Source organism: Budorcas taxicolor, chromosome 19 (genome assembly GCF_023091745.1).
Source record: "Budorcas taxicolor isolate Tak-1 chromosome 19, Takin1.1, whole genome shotgun sequence".
In the NCBI taxonomy this organism is placed as follows: Eukaryota; Metazoa; Chordata; class Mammalia; order Artiodactyla; family Bovidae; genus Budorcas; species Budorcas taxicolor.
In genome coordinates this window covers 27,910,956-27,935,149 of record NC_068928.1, presented here as the reverse complement: position 1 = coordinate 27,935,149, position 24,194 = coordinate 27,910,956, and the positions used below count along the sequence as shown (strand labels likewise).

Below are 24,194 nucleotides of genomic sequence, written 5' to 3'. Positions count from 1 at the left end.
AACTAAAATTACTAAATTTACTAAAATTACCTTCATCAGCACATCACTATGAAAACCAAGAAAAGTCTGCCAGGTCTAACCACCGATCTGTGGGGTGGCGGGCGCCAGAGGCCTGTGTTCAGTGACCACGGGGCACAGTCAGGGTGAAGGGCTCCGATCCCAGTGACACCCAAACATCTACCTGCTCCCCACTGGCGTTTTCTCAGTGATATTGGCAGATTATTACCTTTTAGATTGAAAATGACTATAAAGAAAAACAAAAGTGGCAAATAACAGAGTAATAAGGCTTAGAAGTAGAAAATGTAATAAGGGACCTTGTTTTCCTTGTGGAGGAGAGTAAGCCAAGATAGAGTCACTCTATGAAGTGTGTGTTTTAGCCTCTAAAATGATGGTTATCATCACGAAAAAGAATGTGAGCAGTTTGCTTTTTCTACTTCTGTGTATTTTTCAGCTTCTCACCCAACACGTGTACACATGCATACCTATGTACGTTAACTGAAAGGAGGCAGGATGTAGAGGGTGAGGAGGGCAGTTGGTGAGAAGACTCATAAACCAAAGGAAGTATTCCCTGAGGCACAGCCTCCCTGCCCACCCAGGGGGCTCCTGGGTGGCCAGCAGTTCACATGGATCAGAGGAGTGGGATGCAGTGCATCTTTCAGAATGAACTTGGTTATGCCTCTCCATGACTCAAAATGTGTTTATCCTTAGAGAATTTTATTGTTATTTTAACCCCTAATCAAACATTAGTAATTGGAACACTTGTTGGACCTTAGTGACATTAGGCAGTGAACTTCTGGTGAGAAAAGTGCCCTAAATTTGGTGAGAATCCACAGTAACAAAATTAGCAGCTTTTTAATGTGAGCCATGTAATCAAATAATTGATTTTTAAAATCCCTTAGGTTTCTTGCCTACTAAAGTACTAGGATCACTCTGTAGGCATGACAAATTATCTTGGTAACATGGTGATTTAAAATATTTTGAATACCATTTTTCTCATTCTCTGCATTATCCATGACTTCTAAGACTTAGTAACTTCTATCTATTAAGCTATCCAGAGTAAGTAATTGCTGACTAATCATCTCTTACGGCCTAAGGATAAGTGTTGTTAATATGAAAGGATGAAGGTAGTTTTTATAAGACCTAACACCTGTCTAACCTTAAGACTTATATTTAATTTCTTAATACAGTTAGGTGATTACTAAGGTATTTCAACTGTTTATTGAATGTGCTATGATGAGGTCGGTAAGGAGGCCTGGTATTTAGGAGGCCTTTAACCCTCTAGTTGCACAGAAGCTCTGCCATCTTCTTGGCATGAATGTGATGGAGTTCACTCGGGCCATTCTCACCCCCCGGATCAAGGTCGGCCGAGACTACGTGCAGAAAGCCCAGACCAAAGAACAAGTAAGTTTAACACAGTTATCACACAGTTGTTGCTTGAGTGATTGATAACCGTGGTCATGACACCTTCTGATTGGCATATAGCAAACAGAACCAATAAAAGCTCCATCATCCACGTGTTTCTTGGTACTAGTTGACTGTTTTCTTGCAGAAAATTTTTAGAGGTAACTTATAGAAAAGGAAGTTTGAAATATAACCTTGAATTTTCCCCAGGTAGATGAACCGTCCAGAAGGAAAAAGCTGTGTACCCCAGCATCCTACCCAGCAGGATGCCTGATTGATCCCTTGTTCCTGTAAGGGGAGGAGGGCCCAGCACCGGGAATGTAGCAGTTAGAATCACCTGTTTCATGGTGGACTCTGGGCTGATAACGCTGCACAGAAGCCCAGGGGCAGGGGAAGGAAGTCATTTTTCCTGGGCATTTTCATCCATCTCCTACACTGATTATCTCCAGTCTGTATCTAATTGTACTAATATCCTCTGTTGATATGTAAAACAGACATGATTAAGCAGTAAGTGCTCTTTTAGGGTTTGGAGGGCACTGTAGATCATTAAATTCCCTCCATCTAACAGCTTTTAGCGTTTTGCTGAGATTATTTTCAGACTAAAAGGTTGCTGTTGTCTAATCACAGGCAGATTTTGCAGTAGAAGCTTTGGCAAAAGCTACCTATGAGCGGCTGTTCCGCTGGCTCGTTCACCGCATCAATAAAGCTCTGGACAGGACCAAACGGCAAGGGGCTTCCTTCATTGGGATCCTGGACATCGCTGGATTTGAGATTTTTGAGGTATGTCACTCTCCCTCCTGCTCTTCTTGCTTCTGTTTATTCTTTCATCAAATAATCTTTCAGGCTCACAGTGTACCAATTGCAGTGCCAGGCACCAGGGATATGATGGCAGATAAGCAGGTACAGTCCCTGCCATTCTAGTAGAGAGTCAAACATTAAGTGACAGAAAAACCACCAAATTCTCGGGATTTTGAATAATGAAGTGAGAAGAGGGCTGTGATGGAAGGAATTGGGGAGACCCACAGTGCAAAGTGTGTCTGCAGCTGTTAAGAGCTCAGCATGAGAAGCCCCAGCCTCAGGAAGAATCCCCAGCAAAATGAGAGTAGGTCTAGTGGTCCTGCGGGAGAGAGAAGTTGTTAGATGTTCAGTTCAGTTCAGTCGCTCAGTTGTGTCCGACTCTTTGTGACCCCATGAACGCAGCATGCCAGGCCTCCCTGTCCATCACCATCTCCCGGAGTTCACTCAAACCCACGTCCATCAAGTTGGTGATGCCATCCAGCCATCTCATCCTCTGTCATCCCCTTTTCCTCCTGTCCCCAATCCCTCCCAGCATCAGAGTCTTTTCCAATAAGTCACCTCTTTGCTTGAGGTGGCCAAAGTACTGGAGTTTCAGCTTTAGCATCATTCCCTCCAAAGAACACCCAGGGCTGATCTTCTTTAGAATGGACTGGTTGGATCTTGCAGTCCAAGGGACTCTCAAGAGTCTTCTCCAACACCACAGTTCAAAAGCATCAATTCTTCTGCACTCAGCTTTCTTCACAGTCCAACTCTCACATCCATACATGACCACTGGAAAAACCATACCCTTGACTAGACGGACCTTTGTTGGCAAAGTAATGTCTCTGCTTTTGAATATGCTGTCTAGGATGGTCATAACTTTTCTTCCAAGGAGTAAGCATCTTTTAATGTCATGGCTGCAGTCACCATCTGCAGTGATTTTGGAGCCCCCCAAAATAAAGTCTGACACTGTTTCCACTGTTTCCCCATCTGTTTCCCATGAAGTGATGGGACCAGCTGCCATGATCTTCGTTTTCTGAATGTTGAGCTTTAAGCCAACTTTTTCACACTCTTCTCTCACTTTCATCAAGAGGCTTTTTAGTTCCTCTTCACTTTCTGCCATAAGGGTGGTTTCATCTGCATATCTGAGGTTATTGATATTTCTCCCAGCAATCTTGATTCCAGCTTGTGCTTCTTCCAGCCCAGCGTTTCTCGTGATATACTCTGCATAGAAGTTAAATAAACAGGGTGACAATATACAGCCTTGACATACTCCTTTTCGTAATTGGAACCAGTCTATTGTTCCATGTCCAGTTCTAACTGTTGCTTCCTGACCTGCATATAGGTTTCTCAAGAGGCAGGTCAGCTGCTCTGATATTCCCATCTCTTTCAGAATTTTCCACAGTTCGTTGTGATCCACAATCAAAGGCTTTGGCATAGTCAATAAAGCAGAAATAGATGTTTCTCTGGAACTCTCTTGCTTTTTCCATGATCCAGCGGATGTTGGCAATTTGATCTCTGGTTCCTCTGCCTTTTCTAAAACCAGCTTGAACATCAGGAAGTTCCCGGTTCACATACTGCTGAAGCCTGGCTTGGAGAATTTTGAGCATTATTTTACTAGCGTGTGAGATGAGTGCAATTGTGCAGTAGTTTGAGCATTCTTTGGCATTGCCTTTCTTTGGGATTGGAATGAAAACTGACCTTTTCCAGTCCTGTGGCCACTGCTGAGTTTTCCAAATTTGCTGGCATATTGAGTGCAGCACTTTCATAGCATCATCTTTCAGGATTTGAAACAGCTCAACTGGAATTCCATTACCTCCACTAACTTTGTTCGTAGTGATGTTTCCTAAGGCCCACTTGACTTCACATTCCAGGATGTCTGGCTCTAGGTGAGTGATCATACCATCGTGATTATCTTGGTCGTGAAGATCTTTTTTGTACAGTTCTTCTGTGTATTCTTGCCACCTCTTTTTAATATCTTCTGCTTCTGTTAGGTCCATACCATTTCTGTCCTTTATCAAGCCCATCTTTGCATGAAATGTTCCCTTGGTATCTCTAATTTTCTTGAAGAGATCTCTAGTCTTTCCCATTCTGTTGTTTTCCTCTGTTTCTTGGCATTGATTGCTGAGGAAGGCTTTCTTATCTCTTCTTGCTATTCTTTGGAAGTCTGCATTCAGATGCTTATATCTTTCCTTTTCTCCTTTGCTTTCCACTTCTCTTCTTTTCACAGCTATTTGTAAGGCCTCCCCAGACAGCCATTTTGCTTTTTTGCATTTCTTTTCCATGGGGATGGTCTTGATCCCTGTCTCCTGTACAATGTCACGAACCTCCGTCCATGGTTTATCAGGCACTCTGTCTATCAGGTCTAGTCCCTTAAATCTATTTCTCACTTCCACTGTATAATCATAAGGGATTTGATTTAGGTCATACCTGAATGGTCTAGTGGTTTTCCCTACTTTCTTCAATTTAAGTCTGAATTTGGCAATAAGGAGTTCATGATCTGAGCCACAGTCAGCTCCTGGTCTTGTTTTTGCTGACTCCAACTTTGGCTGCAAAGAATATAATCAGTCTGATTTCAGTGTTGACCATCTGGTGATGTCCATGTGTAGAGTCTTCTCTTGTGTTGTTGGAAGAGGGTGTTTGCTATGACCAGTGTATTTTCTTGGCAAAACTCCATTAGTCTTTGCCCTGCTTCATTCCGCATTCCAAGGCCAAATTTGCCTGTTACTCCAGGTGTTTCTTGACTTCCTACTTTTGCATTCCAGTCCACTATAATGAAAAGGACATCTTTTTTGGGTGTTAGTTCTACAAGTTCTTGTAGATTTTCATAGAACCGTTCAACTTCAGCTTCTTCAGCATTACTGGCTGGGACATAGGCTTGGATTACTGTGATACTGAATGGTTTGTCTTGGAAATGAACAGAGATCATTTAGGTGTTAGAAACAGAGATCATGTTAGATGTTAGAAACTGCCAAAAGCCACAGTGACTAGACGTAGCTGAAGGGAGGGGCAGAGGAGCTGGAAACACATGAGATGGAAAAGCAGACGTGGGGAGAGTGTGGCGGGTGGTGGTGTTGTAGCTCAGCGGCCAGATGATGGTGGTTTGGGTGGGGGTCGGGAGCAGCCATGTGAGATGGAGAAATGAAGAGACGTGATGGTCTCTGTTCTGAAGACACACCCACAGCATTTGTTGTTGGGTTTCAATATATTTCATTATTAATCTGACTAGATTTCTCCAAACAGCATCAATCCATCAAAGGTTTGTAGTCACATACCTACTGTGGTTTTCCTAAAACCTTGATAAAATTTTGGTCTCCTAAAAATGTAAAACTTTCTCTTTTGATAGACCGATTATATAGTAAGGCATAAATACTTCTTGGGATCACTGTAATACTTTGGCCAATTGGATATTGAATTGTCTTGTTTTGAAATGAACCCTTTTGGATTATGTCTATCCTCATAAAACCTGAACTGTTATGGTGTAGTAGTTTTATCCACCAAACTGCCACTGCCACTATAAGAGATTGCTTTAGTATGTACTGATTTGTGAATAACCGAAAAGTCATGAAAGGCGGCTGCATGCAAATTGCATGTCTGTTGCTTTCCTGCATGTAAACAATCAGCAGATACAATGAAGAAAAAGACCTCCACTTCCAACTGCAAACAAACAGATGAAATACCTAAGAAGAAATTTGAGAAAAAATGGGCAAGATTTAGTTGAAGATAACTTTACAGTGCTACTATAAAAAACAAAAGACTTGAAGAAATGTAAAAATGTGCCTTGTTCTTGGATGAGAAAATTCAGCATTATAAGGGTGTAAATCTTCCCCAAATTTATCTTGAAACAGAACATACTTGTTTAAAAACTATTCATAGGAATTTTAAGGGATAGAGGAAGACTAGGTGACCTGCTTCTAAAACTAATTTGAAAAATAAATTAATAAAGCATACATAGGAAAATTCTGAAAAAGAAATGAAAAGAGGATACTAAGAGATATAAAACATAAAGCTGTAGAACTTCAGAAGTATGGCTTTGACATGAATATACACAGTAGAAAAATGTTTTAGATACTAAAAATGCAGAATTATTTAGTGAGCATTATTTATCATGGGAAAAGAATGGAAAAAGCCTAACTGTCCACCATTAGGAGATTTATGTTCACCACAGGAGGTTGATTTGATTAATTATGACATATATCCATGTAGTAGGGAATTGTACACCCATTGTAAAGAATAGGGTGGCTTTATAGTACAGACCCCAAGATACTTTGTTAAGCTTAAAAAGTCTAGATAGCACACACATTTATGAGTGTGGAGACTTTCTGGAAAAATTGCAGGAAATAGGTGACAGTTATTGATTAGAGTGATCAAGCGAGTGATCAGAGTGAGACTTCTCAGTGCAACTCTCTGTACATTTCAAATCTTATACCAGGCATTAACCAGTTGAAGAACAAATAATTTAAAAATATTTTTAGTAGCTTAAATATGGAAGGCAAGTAGACCTTTATTTAACAAAAATACCATCATACATGGTAGCTCAGGCTGAGCAGAGCGCTAAGTCTCGTGATCTTAAGGCAGAGAAAAATCCATAACATAAACATAAACATCACCACCATCAGGCAGTCTGCAAATGCTGATGTGGTTCACCAGAAATACAGCATTGAACAAGGCAGACACTGCCCCACCCTCTGAGCATGACCTTATTCTAAACACTGAGTGCTGCACCTCCCAGGGAAGATCGGAATGGCTTTTTCAGACCATGAGTCTATTCCTTGGGGATTGATTAAACCTTCTGTAATTGAAGATCACTTTTTATAATGAAAGAGGTTATTTATGGCCCCATGGTACTTGTGTGGACAGCATGGAGAAAGAAAAAAAGGCTGAGTACTTCTCACAGAACACAATTGCTTTAAGAAAATTACCCCTGTTACTTCATCCTTTGATTTTTCATCCCATCAACAGCACCGTGGAAAAATGGGCAGAGTTCACACAGAGGGAAACTGAAATGTCTGTAACAGATGAAAAGGTGTTTTTTTTTTCCTAACTCACTCTGGAGCCACTGGCCTAAGTAAGGAGCAGAGGGGACAGGACAGCAGCCCATCTGTTCTCCAGACCCGCAAAGCGCTCAGAGATGCGCTTGCCTCCTCGGCCTCTGACCTTCCCGAGTCTTTTCATTTTTCTCACTTTCTCATTTATTCATTTCTCTTCATAAAACCATTCACTAGTAAAAATGGTTTTATTTGTAGATAATCAGTTACAGTAACTGACATACTCCTTTCCCTATTTCGAACCAGTCTGTAGGAAAAGGAGTACATCAGCTACTGTAACAACAGACTGGTTCCAAATACGGAAAGGAGTACGTCAAGGCTGTATATTGTCACCCTGCTTATTTAACTTATATGCAGAGTACATCATGAGAAATGCTGGGCTGGAGGAAGCACAAGCTGGAATCAAGATTGCTGGGAGAAATATCAGTAACCTCAGATATGCAGATGACACAACCCTTGTGCTAGAAAGCGAAGAAGAACTAAAGAGCCCCATGAAAGTGAAAGAGGAAAGTGAAAAAGTTGGCTTAAAGCTCTACATTCAGAAAACTAAGACCATGGCATCTGGTCCCATCACTTCGTGGCAAATAGATGGGGAAACAGTGACAGACTTTATTTTGGGGGGCTCCAAAATCACTGCAGATGGTGACTGCAGCCTTGAAATTAAAAGATGCTTGCTCCTTGGAAGAAAAGCTATGAACAACCTAGACAGCATATTAAAAAACAGAGACATTACTTTGCCAACAAAGGTCCATCTAGTCAAAGCTGTGGTTTTTCCAGTAGTCATGTATGGATGTGAGAGTTTGACCATAAAGAAAGCTGAGTGCCGAAGAATTGATGCTTTTGAACTGTGGTGTTGGAGAAGACTCTTGAGAGTCCCTTGGACTGCAAGGAGATCCAACCAGTCCATCCTAAAGGAGATCAGTCCTGAATATTCATTGGAAGGACTGATGCTAAAGCTGAAACTCCAATACTTTGGCCACCTGATGCAAAGAACTGACTCATTTGAAAAGACCCTGATACTGGGAAAGATTGAAGGCAGGAGGAGAAGGGGATGACAGAGGATGAGATGGCTGGATGGCATCACCGACTCTATGGACATGAGTTTGAGTAAACTCCGGGAGTTGGTGATGGACAGGGAGGCCTGGTGTGCTGCAGTCCATGGGGTCGCAGAGTCGGACACGACTGGGTGACTGAACTGAACTGAGTTACAATAGCAGACTGAGTTTATCATGTTCTCATTTTAGCTTCTCAGTAACATGATGTGGGGGTGTGAGGGGCGGGGCTTGTGCATAGATTAAGAGAGATCCTCATCAGTCTAGGGTAGTTGAGACCTGGTTAATAACTCCTCGAGAACATTCTGAGAACAAGCTGACTGGTCCTCTCTTCTCCCCCTGCTCTCTTTCTCCCCCGCCCCACTTCCGCAGCTGAACTCATTCGAGCAACTGTGCATCAACTACACCAATGAGAAGCTGCAGCAGCTCTTCAACCACACCATGTTCATCCTGGAGCAGGAGGAGTACCAGCGCGAGGGCATCGAGTGGAACTTCATCGACTTTGGCCTCGACCTGCAGCCCTGCATTGACCTCATCGAGAGACCCGTAAGACCCTCTCCTGCCGGCCGGCTCTCCGCCCAGGCTCAGGCGGTGCCTTGAGCTTTTCTTCCCATAAACTGAGACGGAAATGTTCCTGTCTCATCAGCGTGAAGATAATTTTCTGATCTAAATTTACTAGGATGCTTTGATGAAATACCCATTTAAAAAGTGAAGAGCCTGCAAGTAAGACCCTTCTCGAGCTGTCTTTTCTCTCAGTCGTGTCCTGTCCTCTCATGGGTGTGGGGCTCAGCCAGGCACATGTCCAAGACGATAAAGGGGTTCCGTGTCTAGCCATGAATTTGGTGGGTCATGCAGATCCAATTCGGGGGATCACTGAAGCTTATCCTCATAAGTACTAAGGTGCTTTTTTACAGTGTTTGTAAGAGTTTATAATCGTAAAACATTTAACAGTAGCATGTAGAATGATATGGGATTATTATTCCTTTGAGGAGCCTTTCAAAATGTAGAGTGAGGGCAGTATTTTCCGAAAGAAAATATCAAAAAATGACTCGGCGGGGGGCACCTGCCAGACTGTCATCTGTCCTGATCTCTCATAATCCAGCCTCTGGCCAGCTGCTTCTGAAACTCTGACCAGGAGACAAAACATTGTCTCCCAAACAACTCTTTAGAAATCCTCAATTAAAAGGAAAAGTGATAACAGAGATCTTGACACTAAAGGATGAAATCGGAAAAATGAAAAGGAGACAAAATTGTGGATCTTCTGAGTCATGCTGTCATGGAGTCCTTTAGAAAAGATTATATTTGGGCTCCTCTTTCAGAATTTAGAAATATTTTCATTGAAAGATTAAAAACGTAAAAATTATGGCAGAAAGATGTGTGTTTCACTTACCTTAGTCCAGAACTTCATTTCTCAAGGTCGTTGTGAGTGGGTAAAATCGGGTTAAATGCCTCTCTGGCCCATCTCTTCTGTAGGATCACTGCTAAACCTGCTTGCCTTTGATTATAGCGTTCTTTCAGCATGTCCGAACCCTGCAAATTCTTTTAGATAGAGGAGCCAGGAACTAGACAGCCAGGGAGTGAGGGTCTTCGTCCTGGGCTTTCAGCTGCTTCTACCTGCTCCTGTTCTGTTAACCTCAGCCTTTCTCTGACCACGTTATGACATTTCAGTCGTGGTTACTTTTTTTTTTAATGTTTATTTATTTGGCTGTGTCGGGTCTTTAGTTGCCACACACAGGATCTTTGTTGTATCATGCCAGATCTTTCCTTATGGCGCACAGATTCTCTAGTTGTAACACACAGGCTTCAGTGGTTGTGGCTTAGATGCTCCACAGCATGTGAGATCTTAGTTCCCTGACCAGGGATCAAACCCATGTCCTCTACATTACAAGGAGAATATATAACCACTGGACCACTAAAGACATCCTTCCAGTTACGTTTTAATCATTATTTGTACAGAGCCAGCTCTTCTGTAATAAATACAAAGGGCCTGTGAGTTGAGGAAAACTGGTAGGGATTTATCCCAAATGCTGATTTCATTGTTCAGTTCTGTTCAGTCAGTTCAGTCGCTCAGTTCCGACTCTTTGTGACCCCATGAATCACAGCACGCCAGGCCTCCCTGTCCATCACCAACTCCCGGAGTTCACTCACACTCGTGTCCATCGAGTCAGTGATGCCATCCAGCCATCTCATCCTCTGTCATCCCCTTTTCCTCCTGCCCCCAATCCCTCCCAGCATCAGAGTCTTTTCCAATGAGTCAACTCTTCACATGAGGTGGCCAAAGTACTGGAGTTTCAGCTTTAGCATCATTCCTTCCAAAGAAATCCCAGGGTTGATCTCCTTCCTTAGAATTGGTCTGTTCAGTCTTGGATCAGAAACTTGCCATATTTGCAGTATGGCAGTAAACCATGACCCCGAACCTCTATAGCGTAGGCCATCACTACTGTAATATTTCGTTTAGCTTTCAGGTAGACGCCCACTTTCTTCCCAAAAAAGGAATTCCTTCCATTGGTTTTTGACCTTCCAGAATAGCACGCTCCGGACGCTTTTTTATTTGAGGCAGAGTTCACTACCCTAAAATTTTTTCTGAAGTACAGAATTCAGTGAGCTTCAGCATAGAGTTGTACAACCATTACCACTGTCTAATCCCACAACATTTTCATCATCCCAGAAAGAAACTTTGTACTTTGGCAGTCATTCCCGTTCCCCTTCCTCAGCACCCCAGGCACTCGTCTGCTTTCCGTCTTTGTGTCTCTCAGGCTTTTTTCAGTGAGTGAGTTGAGTGAAATAACACAGGCTCTCAACACAAACCTAAAAAGTAATTGATAAATTACATCATCATCTTCCATATATTCGACTTAACTGTAGCTTTAAATATTTCACAAAGGGTGAAATGCTCATTTAATCATCACTTAAACAGAAATCTTAAATTGACCTGGATAGGATATAAAATGTCTGAAGCATTCCAGGTTGTGGAGGGTTTATTGAATATAAAGATTGTTTTCTCTACACCTTCCGTTTGCTTTCTGGTGTCTCTTATTTGCTACTTTTCCGGAGTTATCTACTTGGAATTTTTTTTAAATAAGTTTATGAAATATAGTATTCATCTGTTTTCTTACCAGTACTTACTTAGCCTTTGAGATCTCAGCATTTGCGTTACAGTTATAGTTTGGCAATACCTGTTATCCTAGAAGTTTGCTTTCCATAGATATTCATGAAGCTCTAATTGTTTTGGAAGTTAAACTGGCAAACCCAGTGGAAAACATCCTTACACGTACAATGATGTGCAGAATATGTCAATTCTTCTTGCCTCTGTTATCAGGCTAACCCTCCTGGCGTGCTGGCCCTTCTGGATGAAGAGTGCTGGTTCCCTAAAGCCACAGATAAGACCTTTGTTGAAAAGCTCGTTCAAGAGCAAGGGTCCCACTCCAAGTTTCAGAAACCACGTCAATTGAAAGACAAAGCTGATTTTTGCATTATCCATTATGCAGGGAAGGTAAGAGTGAAAGAATTCCATTAAAAGTACCATGCTTGAAATTTTGCTACTTTTGATGAGGGTTGTAACAAATGTGTCGGTATACATTCATAAACCCTCAAATACAGTACCTACTACAAATGCATTGCCTTTGAGACCACCATTGTTTGGACTGTTCTATGAATTTTGGAGAGGGAGAGGTGGGAGTGAAGGGGGGAGAGAGGTAATTATTGCATGGCCAAGCAGTGAGAATGGGCAGCTCATGCTTAAAATCCCAAGACTCCCCAGTGCTTTGGGAGGAAGGTTTTTAGGGGTGAAGGCTGCAGGATATGTGACTTCCTTTTGATTGGTTTTCTGGGGAGGGAAAAGGGCAGTGCTCCAGGCACATTGGGTTCAGCCTGAAGTTGCCATCTTCTGCCTGGCAGAGGCTCTGTGAACATTTGGGGTTGAGGCTGAATATGTTTCTCTTGCTTTTGTTTTTGCCCCTCTCACCGCCTTTGGCTCTGGGCCGGCAGGTGGACTACAAGGCAGACGAGTGGCTGATGAAGAACATGGACCCCCTGAATGACAATGTGGCCACCCTCCTGCACCAGTCCTCTGACAGATTCGTGGCAGAGCTCTGGAAGGATGGTAAGAATGTGCTCGTGTTTGTCATCGAGCTTGACTGGAGTCTTCTACAGTTAAGGCTTAAGTATGGTTCTTTACACAGAGATGTGTGTATATTTTCTTACTTTAAACCTCTTTAATTTCCCTAGAGCAGGGCTGCCGTTGTGTCGGATTTTACCCACTTTAGAAAACTTGAGTAACAAGACATCTGCCTTCTTGGTCAGCTGCTGTGGGAACATTCTAGTAGCACAGCCATAAGACCTGCACATTTGCCCCAGGCCACCCTGGTCCCCACACAGTCGTAACCCAGGGGTGTTGGGATGCAGAACCCTGGAAGCCTCTGCATTCTCAGACCATCTGCATTTAGGTCAGTTGTCTTTATCGCCACCAGTCCTCAGGTGGCGGTGTCAGTGGCTTTATCGTAGACCAGATGAGCAAAGCACCTGTGTCCATGTTTGTAGTGGGACCAGTGTTTTCTGAGCCTAGCTGTCTACATGTTTCATCCTGGTTGTTGCCCCCACTTCACTTGGCCTCAGGTCATGAGGACCTTAGCTTCGAGTCTGTCCCTGCCTAGGCCGTGACCCTGACCCCAGGCCTGTCAGCTCACTTCTGCTTTTTCCGTAGCATCTCGAGACCTCGTCACCTAGGTGTCTCCGCACAGGTAGCGAGAAAGAAACCCAGAAGGCAGATCAGAGGGCTTAGGGCCATCAGGGCAAAGAGAAAGAAAAGAATGACCGCAGAGACAGTGAGCTGGGGACGACGACCATGTCAAAGACGGTCTAGTCAGGCCACTTAGGTCAGCTCCAGCAAGTGCGGGGGTGGGCACAGCGCATGTGCTCCAGCACGTGTCCTGGAGAGAGACAGTGGCCGTGAGACTGCACAGGCAGGGACTAGGGAAAGGTGCGGTTTCCAGCAGGTGAAAACAGGCTTCTCGTCACTGTCCCGCTGGGTGGACATCTGCACCTGGCCGCTGCTGCTCGCTGTCCCTGGCAGTAACTTGGTTCGCCACGGCAGCCTTTTGAGGCCTGAGGAGAGGACAGGACCCCAAGGTGGCGTCCACAGTGCCCATGCAGCATAGGGACTCTCGGCCCTGTGGTCTGGGAAGTATGAGAGTGGGTCTGAGCTGTGAGTCCAGAGTGGAAAAGGGGACCCTGAGATCTGGGGGCCGCTGGGTCCACAGGGCCAGGAAGACCACACAGGTCAGTGGGAAACATCCCAAGAAGAGGAGGCAAGAGTGACTGGCGCTGCTCGGCAGGAATGTAGCGTTCAGTCAGGAATGGATTGTTGTGCTGCCCTGGGCAGTGTGGGGCCCCCACACCCACCCCTGCTCCCAGCTTCGCTCAGGTCTCAGAGCAAAGGAGGTAAGACGTGTGGATGACTGCTGAGTGTTGGTGACCCCTGAGATGACTGTCACATGCAGAATAGAGGGGGGCTGCCTTGTTCCTGGGGTGCTAAGGTCAGATGTCATGAAGGAGGAGGCAGTCTTTCTTGTCCTTGAAAAATAACAATCTGTTGAAAAAACAAAGCCAGTGTCTCCTGACCACGTGCTAAAGGCCGGGCAGTCTCCCAGCATCACTAGTGAGCATTTACATCCTGATCGGGCCTTAACCACAGAGGGTGACAGTTTAGCTGAACTCATATCGGGGTGGGTGGTGGTTTTAGAAGTGATGTTTGTGTGGGCAAAGGGGGTGTTGAGCCAGTGGAAGGAATGATCACAGTGAGGAAGTGGAAAATCCCAGCTCAGGGTAAGAATCCCATTGAAGTTTTAGGGCAGGGCTGGGACCAGAAGGCGGAGCGAATTTTGCAGGAGATGAGAATGGTGACAGAGGAAGCTGGACCACAAAGAAACCCTCTGGCCAGTACCATGGATTTGCCCTCATGAACTGAATGGCATCGGTAGGCTTGTAGGTGAGAGTAGGAACACAGTGTGAACTTGAAGAAGCAAAGAGGGCACTGGCTTGTTGGATGGATTGGGGTAAAAGACCCCAGAAGCAGGGAGTAAGGTGACCGAGGATAAAAGCAGTGGGCATGGAAGAAAAGCCTAGGAGAAAAGGAACAGAGCAAACTAGGTCTACCATTAAAGTCTCAAAAATGGGTTTTCTCTTTTCATTTTGAATGAGAAGAGAAGCAGGTGTTGGGGAATCACGGCAGGAGGTCCTGGGTTTGACCAAAAGCAGTTTGGTGGGAACCACCTGCTGAGTCCCTGACCTGTTCACTCGTCCAGTCTGACGCTAAGTTCCAGGACCATCTGCAGTCAGGAGAATCCCAGAACCTTGAAAGACTTGTTCTGCGCCTGCCCAGGGCTTTCCCAGGACACACTCAGAAGCAGGAGCGGGACGGAGGGCTCTGCCTTGGCTTCCGCCTTCCCAGCTCCTCCTCAGCCCCACCCTCCCCGTCCAGATACGGAAGGGCCTTTGTCCACACCAGGTCAGAAGTCTCAGGAATGAGAGATCTGGTGGGGGAGGTGGGAGGGGAGGCTGCAGTTGCCGTGAAGATGTGGCGCGTGTCCATGTCACAGGTACAGGGAGGACCCTGTCTGGAGAGCCTTTACGTGCCTGTTTATGCTTTCCCGAATGAGCTGTAGAGCGTTATTCACTTGATGACAGGATCTCTGAGAGGAAGGCGTGAGGCCTGCAGGGCCCTCCTGGCCTGGCCCGAGCCCTGTCCAGCTGTCCTCAGCTGTTTGCACTATTCTCCCAGGGCCTAACTTTCTCCACAGGCAGCTTGGGAGCACATGTCGCCACTGTGGTCTGAACAGGCCAAGTGGACTCCTACCCCGAGGGTGGCCTGGCTGTGCCAGTGTCTGCTCCAGAGTCATCCTGCATGCTTGCTGCTCTTAGTGGGAGGTCTTGCCATCCGTCAGCTCAGGTGCAGGCACTTGGTGTAATCCGAGTGACGGGTTCTTGGAGGTGACCCACCATTGGGTGGGGCGGGGGCGGGGCAAGCAGAGCCAGATGCCAGGCTTCCCCGATTGCGAGGACTGCGTGTTTCATGTGTGAGCTCAGTGGCAGGCCCAGGAGTTTGGAAAGGGGTGTAGGGTGGAGAATTCATCTTGTTCACTCTAGCTGTAGGGATATCTTGGGAGAAGAAGAGCTGGAAAGAAAATGGTCCTGGAAAAAACGTAAAAATAGTTGCATATTTTTATAGCCATGTTAGTACAAAAGCAGAAAATGACAAGTTGACTGAATGTTTGAGGATATGATGTGTGACTGTAATTTGCCTGCAAAGATGCAATACCTTGAGTATAAAACACTCGTGTTAAAATAGACTTTGTGTCAGAATTTTCTCCAGGCCAGACGAGGAGAATTCAGATTTATTGGTGGCAGCCCTGCCCTAGAGACTCATAGTGCCCAACTTTTTGCTAAAAGATGTCATGGGATCTCGTAGCAGCTACACATGATTTCTTACTACTTCTAGGGGCTAACATAAAGGGGGAAAAGACCTAAGAATTACATTTTCCTGTAAATGTGCCTCCTGAGATATTTTCATGAGTAACGGTATGATCAATAAGTATCGTCTTAGTTATTATTTGACTGTTACTTCAACATTTTGTACAGTGGAATTTTGTTTTCCATAATGGTAGTTACTATTTGTATTTGAAGTAAATTATATTTCCAAAATCTGAATTGGAAATAAAATTACAGAGTGTATTCTTAATAGTAAATGCCACCTTTTTCAGAGTAATGTAACTTACTATAGTTTTGTCCTAATTTGTTAATAATTTGCAAGATAATATTATAAAAGACAATGCACATGGTATCTTGTTGCTCTTAAATTTCATCCTGCATTTACATGGGGGTAACCATTTGCCTTTGATACGTTATATAATGCTGACACCTGGAGCTGGGAGTGGTTCAGCTATATTCATTTATTTTGTAAAGAACTTTGTCCAGATGTGCAAATTCTGAAACAGTAATGTTTGCATGGGGTCTTCCCTGGACGAGCTACTTCTGTAGCCGGATTGCAAAGTTGACTTGTGATGTCAAATGTCTCTCACACTAACTGAAGTGTTTGTGTATCTGCCCTTCTGTCCTCCTGTTTTTGCTGTTTCTCTGCTTTAGAGATTCAGAATATTCAGAGAGCTTCTTTCTATGACAGTGTTTCTGGTCTTCATGAGCCACCAGGTGAATGGATAAAGCCTGTAGGTCTTCCAGACACAAAGGGTTTCAGCCCAGAGGAAGCACTTGTGGGGGGCTGGCAGGGGGGCTGGGAGGGCGGGGGGTGGTTTCTGGGTTTCTGTTTTTGTTTTGCTCATAGACCTGCATGAACCTTCATTTCATGCTCAGTTTTATTATCCTTAAAGGCAACTGTTTGAGCTCATAAACAATTCAATCGCTACTGCCTACACATTGCTTCTTATTTTATGCGTAGCCCAAAGCACCGCATAGCAAAAGGTCTGTGCCCACCTTTTCCAGTAGTGCCATCTGATACCCAGTCCTCTAAGGGAATTGTTAGGACTTGATGTGCCAAATAATATGTCCCTTGTCTTTGAGTTACCTTTAGATTTTCAACTCTAAGGAACTCCAAGGAGGAGTTTTTTTTTTCTTTTTCAAGTCATTAACATTTTGTGAACAATTAATTGCATAATTATCTCATGTCTGTTGGACTCATCATTATGCCTTTTACTTGGAATTGATGTGCATTTCTGGCTACTTGGCTTTTTCTTTTGAACTGACCTGTCAATACAAGGCTTGATTTATGCGCATTGAGACAAAGAGTGGAGTGTTAGAACCTGTACCTTGAACCTGAAATTGAGCTTTAGACATTTGGGCCTAAAGGTTTGAGTCCATAGCCCTGTTTAAAATACAGCCCAACCTATATATAGATCAACTGTACTTTAAAAATAAATGAATAAAGAGAATACAGCCTAAACATGGCAAAGGCTAATATAAACGAAGATCATGTAACCTTCTACTTGTTTAGTGAAACTGTCAAGTGAAAATTCAAAGATAAAGTCAAATTCATATTATAAAATTTCCTTCATGATTTTGGAACATAATGCTGAGATCCAAATCCATCTCAAAAGGTTTTTTAAAAATATGTTAAAACAAACATGCCCATTTTTACCCAAGATTCCTGCTGTCAGTTCTAGATCACCTACTGTGTAAAAATAGGTTGCAAGTGAGGGTGTGGGAGGGAGGGATAGATGATGCCAAAGATTGCTCTGTGAGCTGGGATGACTGTTCCACAGGAGACACCTTCACAGTTGGTCATCTTTGGCCTTTGAGGGTGGGGGTGGGGGGAGCGGAGCTGAGGAAGTGAAGAGGGAGTCAGGAGGCGGTTTGATGTTTGTGGTCTGCCTGGGACTTGTGCTGTGATAAAAGGTCAGCGGTAGAACTTTCGGACTTGCTCCCAAAGCAGAGTGCCCTCTTTAAATTCATTCCTCTATCTCTTGGGTTTCTAGTTGTTTAAGAGACTTCCAGCCTGTGGGCCCTTGTTGCCCACTGTCACTCCCCTGCTCCTGGCACCAAGAGGGCACACCATGAAGTCACAGAGGGAGGGACTAGGTGGGCGAGTGGGTGCAACAGCCTCGCCCAGCCTCCCGCCACGGCCTTTCCCTCTCCGACAGCACAGAGGCTCTTTCCTGAGGGGCTGTGATCTTTGGGGTCTGCAGACCAGGTGCTTTCCGTCCCTGCAGGATCAGGTCCGTGGCTACCCTGGATGACAGCATTCCCACAGGGGGCCAGTTCACCCCTCCCCTGCTGCTGGCCTCGTAACTGGAAATCTGCCTGATCCGTCTCTCTTGGGAGGTGGCCCCTGGTCGAGTCGCTCCGCTGACCTGAGTATCAGGGTCTCAGGCTCTCCTCCTGATGAGCCTTCCATCCACCATGGCTCCATGTGGTCTTGAAGTTGTGTGTAGTATTGGTACAGCAAAAATGTCCTCCTCTACATCTGCTTATGGAATCAAAGCCCAAGGAGGGGTAACAGGCTTTCAGTGAAAACAGAGGCATTAGTATTTTCAGTGATTTCTCAGGAGACGATGGATGAGAGGGATCCTAGGCATGAAATCATGATAGCCTTTGATGCACTGAGGTGGTGGCACCTCTGAAGGAGAGAACACGTGGCTCACATGGGCCCTGTGCTTCAAAGTACAGTCAGGACATTAGGAAAACTCCACAGGAAGAACATGCAGGGCTTTGAGGTTAAAAATGAGAGATGGGTAAAGAGAGGTTTCCAAAACCATCAAAAAACAAGCACAGGGGAGAATGGAACAGAATTCCTGGAGGCAGAATAAGGAGGTCGTGCAAGTTTCTGCTGTAAATTGAAGGTCTGTATTTTCTCCCAAATAATTTGAAAGTCTAGACTCCTGGGATAAACTGGTAATGGAGGATGTAGTGAATTAGCTAAGCAGTTTCCTAACCCTCAGAGTTGTAGGCGGGGTTTTTAAACTAAAAAGGGCCTGTGATGACAGAGGCTGCTGTCCATGGCTTTGGTGTTGATCCTGACTGTGTCAGGGGACAGTTGTGTGTAGTCTGCCCTGACGCTAGTTGACACCTACCACCTCCTTTACGGGGTAGTAAGGACCATCAGCAGAAGCAGCCGTGCAGGAGACACTGTGGCGAGGAGAGGGGCTCCCTCTGCCCAGACTGGCTTCTGCAGGGACAGAAAGTACAGACGGGACAGTAAAGGAGACAGATTCAAGGTCAGCTCAGCACTGGTGCTTGGGAGAAGCAAGGCTGCATTCTCCTTAAATCACATGCTCCCTGTCAACCTCCAGGCTTGCTGGAATTCTTCTAAAACTTCCCAAAGGTTCTACAACCCAGTTAGGTAACCACTGTAAATTTGTTACTACTATATAATAGGGGTACACTGGAGATAGTCTGTTCAGTGTTAGGATTGTTTCTGGAAATGCACACGGTACTTAAATGTTTGTTTCAGAACCTTTTTGGGGGCTGTGCTGCATGGCATGTGGGATCTTATTCCCCCAACCAGGGATTGAGCCCCTGCCCCCTGCAGTGGAATTGTGGAGTTGTAATCACTGGATCAGCAGGCAAGTCCCTTGGAATCTTGACTTAGTAATGCTTTTGTGTACCTCACAGTAGAACTGTCTTAGTCGGTATGAATGAGCGTCGAGGGCCTCTCTTGGGTAGGAGTGTGAGATAGAGTTCCTACTCATCAAGGCTGGGTGTTACAGTTAACCTTAAGATGGTTTCTACCCCCCTTTTTGATTTCCAGCTCTGTTAACTAGAGAGAATTTCTGAAGAACTGGCTTAACTGTGTCAAGTGCTATTAGATCACTATTTTGTCCCATGCACAGATTTAAAGAACACAAACATCTGTCTCCTGAGACTGTCTGCCAGGAGAGGAGCCAGTTAAGCATTCTGGCCCCACACGATGCCAGTCCTTATGTAAAACTATTGATGGCAGTTTTATGAGATGGGTGATTACAGCTGCATTTTTTTTTCTCTTAAACTATGTGTATACCCTTACAGGTCCCAGGTCTGTGGAGCTCATCTCATTTCTGACTGTCCACGTGGAGTTTGTTAATACATTAAGTGTTGATGTGAAATACTTGAAACTCTTTACAGGCTACCAGGCAACCAAATAATGAATTGCAGTGCCCACCAGCACCCTCACCGGCCTTGCCTGGCCCCTCAGATAGAAGAGCAGGGGGAGAAACAAAGCCACTCTTTACCCTGAAGCCCTGGGCTGGGGCTGGGAGATGCTTTGAGGTCTTAGTAGCGATATTAGGTCTTAGGAGAAGCAGTGCTGCTCTTCTCGGGGAACTGCTAGGATCTTGTCTGCATTTTCCTGATTGCTGCTGTAACCATTTTCAACAAGAAAATATTTTTTTAAATAGAGGTTTTTCTTGGTCTCGGTTTTTTGAGTCAAATTGTATGAGTAATGGGGCCCTGATTATTTAATGAAGTTCCCATGGTGTTTCTGTTTTACCTACAAGATAATTTTGCTCAGTGGTAGAAACTAACCCCAAGTTTAAGTTTTTCAATTTAAAAAAAAAAACCTGAAAGTCTAAAGCATTAATTTTTAAAAACTGTTGCGTATTTAGCTTGGACTTACCCCTACTAGAGTTAAATTTGAAAATCAGGTTCTTTTTTTTTTTTATTATTATTTTTAAAAAAAAGTCCTTCCTTGGAACTGCCTCGTGGGTCCCTGCAGACCAGTGCGGCTGAATCCCCAGAGTCCATGTGGTGCTTCTTCTCTTACTGTGGGCATGACTTGTTCCTGGGAATCGTTTTGTGTTCATTCAGTGGATATTTGTTTAAAAAAATTACTGTGCACCAGGGACCCTACTCAGGCCAACATCGGGCGGTGGGATGGGCAGAAAAAGCTGTCTGAGCTGATGATCAGAGGGACCCAGGGACACTGGGGATCAGCTCTCAAGACCCCTTGTGTGTTCAGTGCTGGAGAGACGTCCCCAGAAGCTCAGTCCAGTGGAAATATCCATGAAACAGAGTGGAAGGTTTGTCCCAGAGTATGGGGTCTGTGATTGGAAGGTTAGAGGAGGGAGTGGCCTGTTTAGTCTGGAGGCAGGTGGATGCTGGAGCCTAAAAAGAGGTGGCGGGAGAGGAATGGAGACTTAAAAGCCATTATGAGTTTGCTGGGAACCCCTGCGTAGGGGCAGAGTTCCTTGGCTCCATTGCACAGAGAAACAAACTGAGGCTTGGAGAAGCTGGGTGACTTGACCCAAGATCACACAGCTTGTGGCTGGCAGGAGTTTGTCTGGGTGGAGTTCTTCATCCTCGCACTCTCCCATTGGGGCTACTTGGACCATATCCTACAGGCTATAGGAGAAATAGGATTTTAAGTGTAGGAACAAGTAGCTTGTTTAGTTTTAGAAATATCTGTTAATCATGACACTGGAACTAAAGGTATGAGTGGAAAGCACAGTGTGGCTGCAGGGGTGGGAGGATGAAACAGGAAGAAGGAGCCAGGAAGGGTGTTGTCACACAGACCGGGGCAAAGACTCTGGTGGTCTGTCTTGAGGTTCCAGTAAATCAGAGGCTGGGCGTGGGAGGGGCATTGACGCTGACTCTGGGTTTCTGGCTGGAGTCACTAGTGGCCACTTCTGCCCAGGAGGAGAGACGGGGAGCATCTGCTTCAGTTCAGGACTTTGACCTCAGCTCCCCTCTTCTGCCAGCCCCTTCTCCTCCCCCTTCACCAGCTCCTCCTTGCTCCAGCTCCCTGGGGCTTGCCCAGCACCTCCGTCTCTGTTCATTCACCCTTTAAGGGGCTCCTCCAGCCCTGTAAGTTGAAACCCTACCTGAAAGTCAGCACCTCCCAAACCTGCCTTCTCTCCCTCGGACCTACTTGCCTAGCAGCAGACGGCAATGTTCTGCAGTCCCTCAACATCTCCACCTCGGTGTCTCACGGGCACCCAGACTTACGTAGCGCTTGGGTCCATCTCCTCTCCCACAGAACCCCTTTGTCTCATCATCTTTCCCGTGGTACCACCAGCCACTCACCTGCTCAAGCCCAGATCCCAGGAATTCTTGCCCTGGCCCTTTACCTGATTCTCCATGTCAAGTTCATCCTAAGAGCAAGTCAGTTCTCCCACCAAAGTACGTCTGGAATCCTCTTCCTCTTCCATCTCCTCCATGATCTCACAAGTTCAGGCTACCATCATGTCTCTTAGAGCCTGGACTTGGACATGAGTCCCTGTCATCTTGCTGACCCCTTCCCAGTCCACCCTCTTACTGTGGGCGTGTCCTCACCTCCCCGCTCCTGATGCCTCACTGGCACCAGCTTCTTTCACTTTGTCCTGCTCCTGTCCTTCACACCTGCTGTTCTCACCGCCTGCCTGCAATGATCTCTCCACCGGCTCATCCGTACTCTTCAGGCATTACATGTAATTTCCTAAGGAGATCTCTAACTGCCCATCCTTTATAGCATCTTGTTCTTTTCTTTTGATGCATTTCTCACTAGTTATAGTTCTGAAAGCATTTAATTTGTACTGCATTTATTTGCTAACATATGTGTATCGAGCAGGTTATGTTCCAGACATTGTGCTAGGTTAGAGGGAGGTGATACTGAGGAAACATAGACATTGACAGGTTCTTTGTGACCTGGTAGACATGAGAGTATAGGTGTTTGGTGACTGGTGCTGGGTAGTCAGGTATAGGAGTTCAAGGCATAAATGAGATGCCCGGGAGGAGACTGAGGCTTGAGGAAGGTCAAGTGCACTTGTGTCCTGCCTTAGTCTAAAAAGGATTTCAGGTGAGCTGAATCTGGGCCCCTAGTGAGCATCATGAGATACAGAAAGAAGCAGCAGTTGGTCATCAAGGAGGGTGTAGTAGTTAGAGAGGTGAGTAGAGGGCCAGCAAATGGTGGGGCTCACAGTTCACAAAGAAGCCAGGTATGGAGACTCTAGAATGCTGCTGTGATGGTCAGCAGGGGTTTTAAATGGACCAGGGTCAAGTGAGATAAGCCCTGGACCGGAGTTGTGTAAGGCTGGGAAGGAGGGAGGCCTGGAAGCCAGTTGGCTGCACAGAGAGAGGAGGAAGGATGAGGAGTGAGTGGCACGTGCGGGGCCCGCCCTAGAGAGAGGCTTGGCTCTGCGGAGACGAAGCAGGAGGTTACACAGGTTCATCGTCCCGGCATATGCAGGCACCACCCACCCTTCCTGCGCCTTCCACACAGGCCTGCGTGACTTGGGCCCACTTCACGTGGTGCCAGGTCCCTGCATGCTCTCTGCCCTGGAGAACACATGAAAGAAACGGGCCCAACAGGGTCAAAGAGAGTGATGATGAGGCTAGTGCAACTGTTATTTTGATTTTTTTTCAAAATACTATTTCAGTTGAGTGTTTTATTCTTTCATTAGATGTTTTTGAACGAGAGCATATTAGGCACCAAGCATTTGGCCGGCAGCTCGTCCACTTGCTGGGCTCTTGCGTGTGAGCCTGTCCCTTGAAGTAGTGGGTCTACATGGACAGTGGACACTGACGGCTGCTTTCATAAGAGCATTGTGTCTGAGTGGTTTAGCCCTTGTTGAACTCAGCTCAGGCACTGATTCTTTCCAGAAAAGCCTTCTGATGTTGCATTCTGGCCCTTTCATGCATGTCCTGGTGCTTTGAAGACAGAGCTAAAGCTTACTCATCCCTGAAAATCTGAGCTGATTTGCTGTAACCTTCCTGCATTTGTTGGCTTTTCTCATTGGCAATCAAACGACCAATAAAAAGAAATGACTCCGGCCCCTTAATTGGAGCATATTCACTCAGTGGATTTGCTTTGCACAGTCATAAGTTTTAATGTACAGTTTTTAGAAGCCATTTCCTATTTTGAGATTTACAGTGCCAGTTTGTATTAGCAATGCCAGCTAATGACCTTTCATTTACCAAATAATTGTATATGTAACAGGCAGATGTTATCAGAGACAGTGAGTTCCTGACACTAGCGCAGCGGAAGGCACCTGCTGGTATGTGGTACGAAGCACTACCGTATCCTCCCCGGAAGTGTGTGGCTGTTGGTTCACGGCTTGTGCAGTGTCTAAATATGCTGACTGCCTTACCTCTATGGCATCTCCTATCATCTGTCCCACAAAGCTTGTGCTGCCGCACTTTCACTCTGTCTTTTCTTTCCTTGCTAAAGAGTTAGGTCTGACTTCTTTCCCCTTGTCTCTCTTATTTCCACCAGTGGACCGGATCGTGGGTCTGGATCAGGTCACGGGGATGACGGAGACGGCTTTCGGCTCCGCCTATAAAACCAAGAAGGGCATGTTCCGCACCGTCGGGCAGCTCTACAAAGAATCGCTCACCAAGCTGATGGCGACGCTCCGGAACACCAACCCGAACTTCGTGCGCTGCATCATCCCGAATCACGAGAAGCGGGTATGTGTTTCAGAGCAGGTGCTGCCACTGGAGACGGATCTGGGCCGGCTCA

General features: G+C 45.4%; 1 protein-coding gene across 2 annotated transcripts in view; it reads left to right on the top strand.

The window, feature by feature from the left end:
* Positions 1 to 24,194, top strand: part of MYH10 (myosin heavy chain 10) — a 121,222-nt gene that overhangs the window by 68,083 nt on the left and 28,945 nt on the right. Inside the window, exons 11-17 of one of the 2 annotated variants that reach the window (XM_052658274.1) lie at positions 1,283 to 1,401; positions 2,029 to 2,181; positions 8,651 to 8,824; positions 11,598 to 11,771; positions 12,266 to 12,380; positions 16,418 to 16,480; positions 23,949 to 24,142. In XM_052658274.1, coding sequence (XP_052514234.1) covers positions 1,283 to 1,401; positions 2,029 to 2,181; positions 8,651 to 8,824; positions 11,598 to 11,771; positions 12,266 to 12,380; positions 16,418 to 16,480; positions 23,949 to 24,142 — 992 coding nt within the window. The remainder of the gene's footprint in view (positions 1 to 1,282; positions 1,402 to 2,028; positions 2,182 to 8,650; positions 8,825 to 11,597; positions 11,772 to 12,265; positions 12,381 to 16,417; positions 16,481 to 23,948; positions 24,143 to 24,194) is intronic. The other variant, XM_052658275.1, reaches the window with a different exon arrangement.